The 8,250-nt window shown below is 41.2% G+C and overlaps 1 protein-coding gene across 2 annotated transcripts in view; it reads left to right on the forward strand.

The window, feature by feature from the left end:
- The window catches only part of epb41l5 (erythrocyte membrane protein band 4.1 like 5), a 34,294-nt gene extending 26,276 nt beyond the window's left edge, over positions 1-8,018 (forward strand). The window contains exons 17-26 of one of the 2 annotated variants that reach the window (XM_047601231.1): positions 255-403; positions 767-861; positions 1,059-1,193; positions 1,682-1,749; positions 2,481-2,603; positions 3,522-3,603; positions 3,928-4,008; positions 4,641-4,703; positions 4,945-5,078; positions 5,968-8,018. In XM_047601231.1, coding sequence (XP_047457187.1) covers positions 255-403; positions 767-861; positions 1,059-1,193; positions 1,682-1,749; positions 2,481-2,603; positions 3,522-3,603; positions 3,928-4,008; positions 4,641-4,703; positions 4,945-5,078; positions 5,968-6,037 — 1,000 coding nt within the window. In that variant the 3' untranslated portion in view covers positions 6,038-8,018. The remainder of the gene's footprint in view (positions 1-254; positions 404-766; positions 862-1,058; positions 1,194-1,681; positions 1,750-2,480; positions 2,604-3,521; positions 3,604-3,927; positions 4,009-4,640; positions 4,704-4,944; positions 5,079-5,967) is intronic. The other variant, XM_047601232.1, reaches the window with a different exon arrangement.
- Positions 8,019-8,250: the final 232 nt, after the last annotated feature.

Genomic DNA, 8,250 nt, shown 5'->3' on the forward strand with positions numbered 1-8,250 from the left:
TTTGTATATTCGGTTATTCTAAAATATCTTCTGATCTCTATGGGTCAGTTTTACCATCATTACACAGTCAGTTCATATCTTATGGATGACAGAGGTAAGCTGTATAATCCCGAATCCTTTTCGTTTTGGTTAAAACGTTAAAATCACCTCCACTGTTTCCATTTACATTTGTGTCAAGTCCTCCACTCTGATCTGCCAACTTGTCCATGTCTCCTTCCGCTTCTTTCCCTCCCTCCTCCGTCTGCTCTCTCCAGCTTGCCCCTGGTTGCTGACCTGATGGAGACGTGCATCGATGATGTCCTCAGGGCTCCTGTAGCTCCTGCGGCGGCGGCGGCTACAGAAGAGGCCGGACCGAGCAGTGCCTACGCCCCCGCCGCCGCAGACGATCAGCTCGGCCTCAGTGGTGAGGCCGTGGAAACTTCCCACAGATTGAATTCATAGTGAAAGTGATAATTACACGGGGGGAACTCGGCCGACATAAGCAAATCTTGTTTTTGGAGCTATTTTTAAAATAATCTGGTGTAATCCTTTAAATCTCTGCAGATATAAAAATGTGTTTCTGCAGGATAAAACGGCAACAGTGTCATTCTGAGTCCTATAAATTCCCTTCTAACTAATTCACAAGTTTTTATTTCATTATTACAGGAATTACTTTACAACCCTGATACTATCTAACCCCACAGTTGAATAATTTAAGTGTTACTTCTTTTAGTTGCGTGAACCGATTACAAATCAGTGAGTGTGTTTTTTCTTCGTGTCTCATCAGAAGCTGCAGCTCGTCTGAAGCAGCTGGAGTTAGAGAGTAGTCCACTCCTCACTACTCCAAAAAATGTCAATGTGAATATGGTCATGAACAATCAGGTAAGTGTTTCTTTATACAGTAGTTCTACTGTTGTTGTTTTCCAGATATTGACTAGCAACACTAGCAAGTATATGTGTACAGGTGGAGGTACAGTATTCAACAAGACGATTTACATAGACACATGGCTTGTGTGCCATTGTACCAGTTGTTATCTTGTGCGTGTAAAACCATGTGACATTTGACTGTGTTCCATCAGGATGATGTGGTGAAGATAACAGAGAAGTGTGGCCTGAACAGTACAGGCAGCAGTCCCATCGTCACACCGCTGCGTACGCCAGAGGATCTGAAGAGTAACATCCTGAAAGCTCAAGTTGAAGCAGCTGCCCTGAAGGTGCGAAACAGACTCCACAAAAAAACTGTGTGATAAGGGAGAATGACAAAGAGCACATAGCAGTGCTTCAACTAATTTGACATTTTATTGATTAGTGATTCTAACCTGTAAGTCGCACAAGGCTGAAAGTCCTGTCAGCTGCCTCAAGGATGTTTTAACAAGTTTAATTGCACCTTATACGGAGGAAAAAAATCTATCTGCTAACATTACAATTTCCCGAACATTGTAGTGCAAGTGAGTCAGTACAGTAAAATATAGTATCATGTTCTTTACCATGTCTTTCAATCAATACCTGCAAGCAGGTAACCACAACTCTCACCCTGACATTGTGTGCTTCAGTGTTTGTGTGTGAATAGAATGAAAATGAACTCATCACAGTCACAATACTGTCATTACTCTGCTATCTTATGTGGACTTGAAATCCATATCTGTGAAAGCCCCCTAATGACAATCCATCCATTTTCCTGCCTCTGTTTTCCTCTGTGTAGGGTTCTATGGAGGAACACGTCGTAATGACTGGAGATAAAAACTGTAACTTGCAAGAAGCCTCTGCCAGGTACAAACGTGAAAATTTTCAATGCTCACTGCTCCATTTCAGAAATATAACAAAGGATTTATTAATTTAATTAGAACGTACATAAAATGTTATCCTGCTGTTAACATTTAAATACATTTTGTTGTTCGTATGGAGCGTGCATGTGTCGGGAAAAAGCCGTTGTTACTTGGACTTCATTGTCTTGAATCCCGTCCTCCTCCTCCTCCTCCTCCTCCTCCTCCTCCTCCTTCTTCTTCTTCCTGAGTCATTCCAACTGTCAATGCATTGTCCCAGCCAATCGCAGCGCTCCCTTCTGCTAGAGCTGATTAACCTCTTGAATATTCATGAGGATTATTAGCATTGCTCACAACATTACATCACCCCCCTACACCTCATCTCTACGAGCAGGGCTCCAGAGATTGGCCAGCTACGTCTCTGACCCTGGCTTGTATCCGAGGCAGTAAATGCCTCAATTGGAAGATAAACAACGTTAGATGTGGCACATTCTGTTGTTTACAGTATTAATTAAGGTCGTCCTTTTGCATGGCCTCAAGATATTGTTTGAAATGACTAAAGGATTTGCTTAGCCGGGCTGAAATGTCTTAATGTTATGTTAAAGGGAACTTGTGCTGAAATTATCAGACATGAATTTAGTCCCATTCAGATTAGTCCAGACTGAATGTTTCATGTAAAAAAGGTTCTTTATGTGGTCGCATCACTAGTACTAGTGAAATATGTCGTCTGTCCTCCAGATTGAAGGTGCGTACTGGGCGACTGGGCAGCAACTCGTCTCTCTCTGTAAGCAACCGTCCTGACGTCCAAGACTCCTGGGACCTGCTCAAACCGGCCTCACTGGTCTCACCTGCAGGCGCCAGGTTAGTGTGTTTGTACACACTAGATTTTTTTTTAGTAATGCAGGTGTTATTTGTAAACCCACATTGGACAGCATAATTTTTATTATTATTTTGCATGTAGACAATATGAGACAACGAAGGAATGAGGACAGATGAGCAGAGGAAAGAGACTTTGTTGTTAGCTGCAGATCAGATAATGGTCACTTCACTTAACCTCCATTCTTAACTGAGGAGAAATGTGGCACGAAGAAAGGATTTTAGCATATTTAAAAGAAAGTGTGTAAAGATGGAGCTTGCTGAGTTATAACCACAGTGCCCACCTGCTTTTAATAATACCTAAACAATGTAAAATATAAATACTTTCAAAATGATCTCTTAGAGGCAGCTTGTTCTTTGTAGTCTTTTCTGACATCTGTTGGTGGCTTTGAGTAATGCATGTGTGTGAGTGTGTGCGTATGCAGTTGTGCTTCTGGGTGTGTTGCGTCACATGACTTGAGCTCTGCCTGGATACTGCTGGCGTCTCTGCTCAAGAAGTGTTTCCAGGAGAATGACAAAAAAAAAAAAAAACAGGCAGATGCTTGAGTCGACAATTGACAAAAGCTGTTTTGCTTCAGCCTCATTAATATCATAAAAGCTTTCGGGTGTTCAGGGTGCATTTCAGGCTTTAGACAGCAGCAAGTAGCATGTGGGGACGATTACTGTGTGTCCATTTCAGGCAAATTCATCATTTTTGAATAATAGCGAGAGGTTTTAGCCACACGAGCTGTGTCAATATATTTGCCTTGTACTGTGTCATGATCTCGGAATTAATGGTTTAGACAAGGACACATGTGGAGTTCAAATTCTTCATCTTTAATATAAAGCAGCATAAAAACACACATTTCATCTTGTAATTTAACGTGTGCTACATTTGCTCATTTGTCTTCTTCTTCCATTCAGTGCTGAGAAGTTAACTGAAGATTTAAACCCCTCTGTTCCCAAGATGTCCACTGACCCTGGCAGCGAAGGCTTGGCACCAAAGGTAAAAACGATTCAGATGGTTTCCTGTGATGGGCCTAAAATGTTGTCTGCAGCGTCATTTTATGTTATGAGATCATGAGGTTGCAGATGCATTTACCTGTCTGTTCAATAACACGCCTCTGACATGACTCACAGACATGTCACTTAGGTGTTAACAGTTAAATAGTGTTGACAAATGAATTGTTAGCAGTGTTGCATACTTGTTACTATTCTGAAAGTTTTGCTGATTGCTATTTATTTGTAATCGTGGTCTCGATAAAAATAAGCAGTTTTTACTTGGGATACGAGTAAATTCCACTGTTGTTTGTATGTTGCGGTTGTGCAGGTTAAAGCTGAGGAGGTTGACCTGCAAGCCACTGCCCCGCTGTCTGACAACCTTATTGACTTTACTGATCCGACTCCTGTGGTACGTGTCGTTGCACCATATACTGTTAGGACCATCTCTGAGTTCATTAGACTCCCAACACGTAGAGGGTGGTCAACTTTTCTCATGAAATACTAAGTCCGCTCGTTTTTTTTCACCCAAGTATTGGCTAAATTTACTCCTGGCACTGCTGGCGGCCATTTAAAAATGAATAATTCCACAGCTAAGTAGATTTGACTTTGTGTTTGGAGACCTACCTAACTTGACTGACAAAACTAAGACGTCGATTACAAAGGCCAAGCTGGAGGTTACAAAAGGGTGACCCACAGACAAATAGATGTCAATAGTTTAAAACAGTTACAAATGTGGATGTGTTTGATTTAATGGATTTTAAACTTTTATATGTTTATAAATATTCCAGGGTGTGCGTTGGGTAGTAAAAGGTAGTAAATCCACTCTAGGATTCCTGTATGAACCCTATATTCATATTTGTACTGACTATTAAAGATGAATGAGATGTGTGAGTGTGTGTGTGGGACAAGTTTGAGCTCAAAATAAACAGTGCAGCGTTGTAGCTCAGTTCAGCAGTCGTGTTCATAACATCTCTGAAGTCATTAATGGTTATTGGCAAGACCCTCTGTGAACGTGTGGTCATTCCTCTGCTTGTGTTGTAGCTGCCACCAGTGCAGCAGCCCAAGCCTCTCATCACGCCTCGCTGGATCATCCCCACAGCTGCTGTGAGTTTCCTATCTTTGCTTGACTGTCTAGTTTTGGTGCGTCTCTGTTTGCACTCTGCAAAATGGTGTAAAATATTAGAAGCTCTAAAATATTATATAATAATATTTGAATATCTGGAATCTGGAGACACAAGACTGCGGTGTTTCCATGTGCTCCTGTATAGTCGCTGTACATTTTTTTTTGATATAGAGGCTAAATAGAAGCTGCTTCCTTCTCCCTCCTCCTCCTCCTCCCATGCAGCCTTCTGGCGCCTTTACTAACGGCCTGCTCGACCTCGAGCCCCCCACTAAGGCAGCCCCTCTCCTCCCTGCAGACGGGGGAGCAGCTCTCACCCCAGCCCTCCCCCACCTTGCTTCTACACGCATCACCACAAGGTAAAAAAAAAAAAATTCCAGGTGTACCTTTGCTGGCAGAGATTTAGACTCAAAGTTTGTTTTGAAGCTGTATCGAATGCTTTTCCCAAGGAACTCCTGCCGTCTTGTGAAATCATGGCTTTACTTTTAGTATTAACATTGCTTTGATCTGTAAAACACTGGAACTGTAGGAACTGTAGGAATGTGGGAAAAAAGTCAGTTAATGTCTTGTAACAATTTTCTTTTTTCCCTAGAAACCGGCCTATGAAAAAGCAAACTTTTCATGTCATTTTTTTCAGGACACTAAACATAGTAATGGTCGAAATTATAATAACAGCTAAAAAAATTTTTTTTTCCTGTGTCTATATATCTAGCAGTTATTTTTGGAGAATCATTTGGCAGCTATATCATTAAATAAATGGATGGAACCATTGAAATTTCAAACTTTTATTCAAACCTTTCCTGAATGTAATTTAAAACTAGAAAGGAAGGAATCGTGTCTGAGAAGGACTTGCAACAAACTAACATAAATAAGTCGCCTCTGCCAGGAAATGCTGAAAATAACCACAGTTCACGATGACCACGATCAGGCTTTTTCATTTAGTCTGGATTAGTCTGAATGTCTGAATGTCTGAATAAAGGTAAACATTGCTTTACTTCAGCGCATTCCACAGACATTTTCACATAACTGACGTTGCTGATAAGGTCGGCACATTGTTGCAGCTGCACCGCGCTCCTTGTAATAACTGAGAACATGCAGAAGAAGAGCTCACCATTAAATTAGTTGTGCTCCGTACCAGGGATTAGTGTTCTCCTCTTCATCAAATGTGCTTCCGTCGGTACATATAAACATAACCAAGTGTGTGTTTCTTCTTTCTTGTTTCCTTCTTTCCACCGGTTCGTGCTGCAGCTCTGTGGGTCAGCCGCCAGCCTCGGAAGATGGAGCCAAACCCAGAGGTCTGTTGACCACAGAGCTCTGATGAAGAAATGAGTTGCCGCCGTCGCAACGCTCATTCTCCCGAACGCTTTCCCACTCGACCCCTCGACCCGCGCTCTCGCGAGCTAGCTGCGCCAGGTGAGCTGAACTTTGGGAGAGCAAAGAGGAAGGCGGAAAAGGAAGAGCAGCTGGGCAGCTCCACCGCAACCACCGGTCTCACTGCACCCACGGCGATAAACAGACCGAACTGAATCCAGCACACAGGTCAACATTAGGAAGCACGTGTACACATTTAGCAAAATGCTTTTTACAACTTTTAGCTCCAGTTTTAACGTGTTACGAGCTCCTAACTTGTGAATTCCCTGCTAGAGTTCCACTTGGTGAGCCGATTTATCCATCCAGTCACTGTCTCCCAGTAGATGAACGGAAGTCGTGTTTAGTACAGAGATGAAGTCGGGGGCTCACACCCACATATCATGGAACTCACGGCACTAACTCCAACACTGACTTAAGACTTGAATGGTTGGTTGTCTTGTTTTAGTGGCCAGTCATTCTGTTTTAGCATTGGTGTTTCATACCGCTGGACCTCTGCTACTCTGAGCTTTTTTTTTTATTCTCTCACACAAAGCTGCTGAAGTACACTGGATGAAGGACTGAAAAGACGGTAGAAAAGCTAGGAGGAGAATGATGACAAACAGCTGGACTCTTAACACGATGAAACACATTGCTATGATGTCCTAGTAGCACAATACACTGTTTTTTTTTTCTTTTTTAAAGCTAGTCCATACTACGTGTGAAATTAGTCTACAGCAGCCACTGGATATGAAACCTTCACTGGATTATCTTTGTAACACTGGACATGGAGAGACTTTTATTTTTGTCTCAATGGACGACCACAGAGCTGACCATTTTATTTTTTTTCAACTGATGTTTTTATTATCCTCTTCTTAACGTTTGATATTTTTAAATTTCCCATCGTAGGGCTTTCTTGGAATTCCCACACTATTATGGTAGCAGCATCATGAAGGACATCACTATTGAAAATGAACTCCAGTCACTTTTTGGACCCGTCTTGTTCCCACTTTGGTTAAACCGTGTCACGACCTCTGATTTAAAGTTTGTCACAATTTGATTCTATACTTTTTTTTTTTCTCACACCTTCTTTTCACCTGTGGCCATTTTCGTACACGTTAATTTTAGCTTGTAAATTGGATATGTAAATGAAAGCCGGTCAGACTGCTCTCGACCAAACTGTGATTTGACGTTTCTCTTAACATGTTGTAGCTACTACCCTGCCTTATGTAAATGAATGTATTCTAAATGTCTAATCTGAGAATGCTGGAGATGCCACGGGACAAACACGTTAAACCCACCATTGCTGATATAATTTAGGACCGGAAGAAAACCTGTTTAATATCTTGAAAGCAGATATTGTACATGGGGAAAGTGAGACCTACTTCTACACTTTCTGAGTTATTCAGTGTTTGACTTTGACTCTTAAATGGTAGAGTTGTAGTTCTCGTGATTAAAAAAACAAAACAAAACAAAAAAAAAATCTGTTGTTATCGTAATCACCAAGTCAGGACCCTCACTGGGATTCTGTCTGTAGTTCTCAGTATCTGTCTGAACAAGGGAAGCTGACTGTTGTACCAAGTCTTATTAGCAGTGACAGTATTTATGCTACTACTCGGTGTAACTGTTGAAGTACTACATGATGTCCAAAAGTGTCGTAGCATACAGTTAATGTGTTGTCAGTACTATGGCACCAGCTGGCTGTAGATATGAAGTAGAATTATATACATATATATATATTTTTTGAAAATGACATTGTCAGTGTAGTTACTACATTCTGATGAAATCAGCCTTCAGGTGTTTTACAAACGAAGTAGGAGACGTGTTACTGATCAGACTGACTGGAAATACGCTGAGATTGTTACGTCTCAAATGCAGTTTTATATAAACTTTTTTTTTTTTCTTTTCTGGAATACCTGATCATGATTCAGTAAAGCTTTGCTACAGTAGGACTCTAATGGTTTGCGTTGTTTGTTTTTTGTAATTTTCCTGCAAAGGGGATTATGAGTGAGCGCTGTAGCATTTTGATTCTGCTGTTGACTGAAGTTTTGTCACGTATTTAATCACATGCGTAGTTCAGTGTTTAAAACAATCAATTTTGGATTTCAATTCAGCTCAACCTGCGACATTTTTATTTAAATAAACGTTGAAGTCCGTCCTAAAATGTAGTTACACAATGGAGAC

The sequence above is a fragment of the Mugil cephalus genome, chromosome 12 (genome assembly GCF_022458985.1).
Source record: "Mugil cephalus isolate CIBA_MC_2020 chromosome 12, CIBA_Mcephalus_1.1, whole genome shotgun sequence".
In the NCBI taxonomy this organism is placed as follows: domain Eukaryota; kingdom Metazoa; phylum Chordata; class Actinopteri; order Mugiliformes; family Mugilidae; genus Mugil; species Mugil cephalus.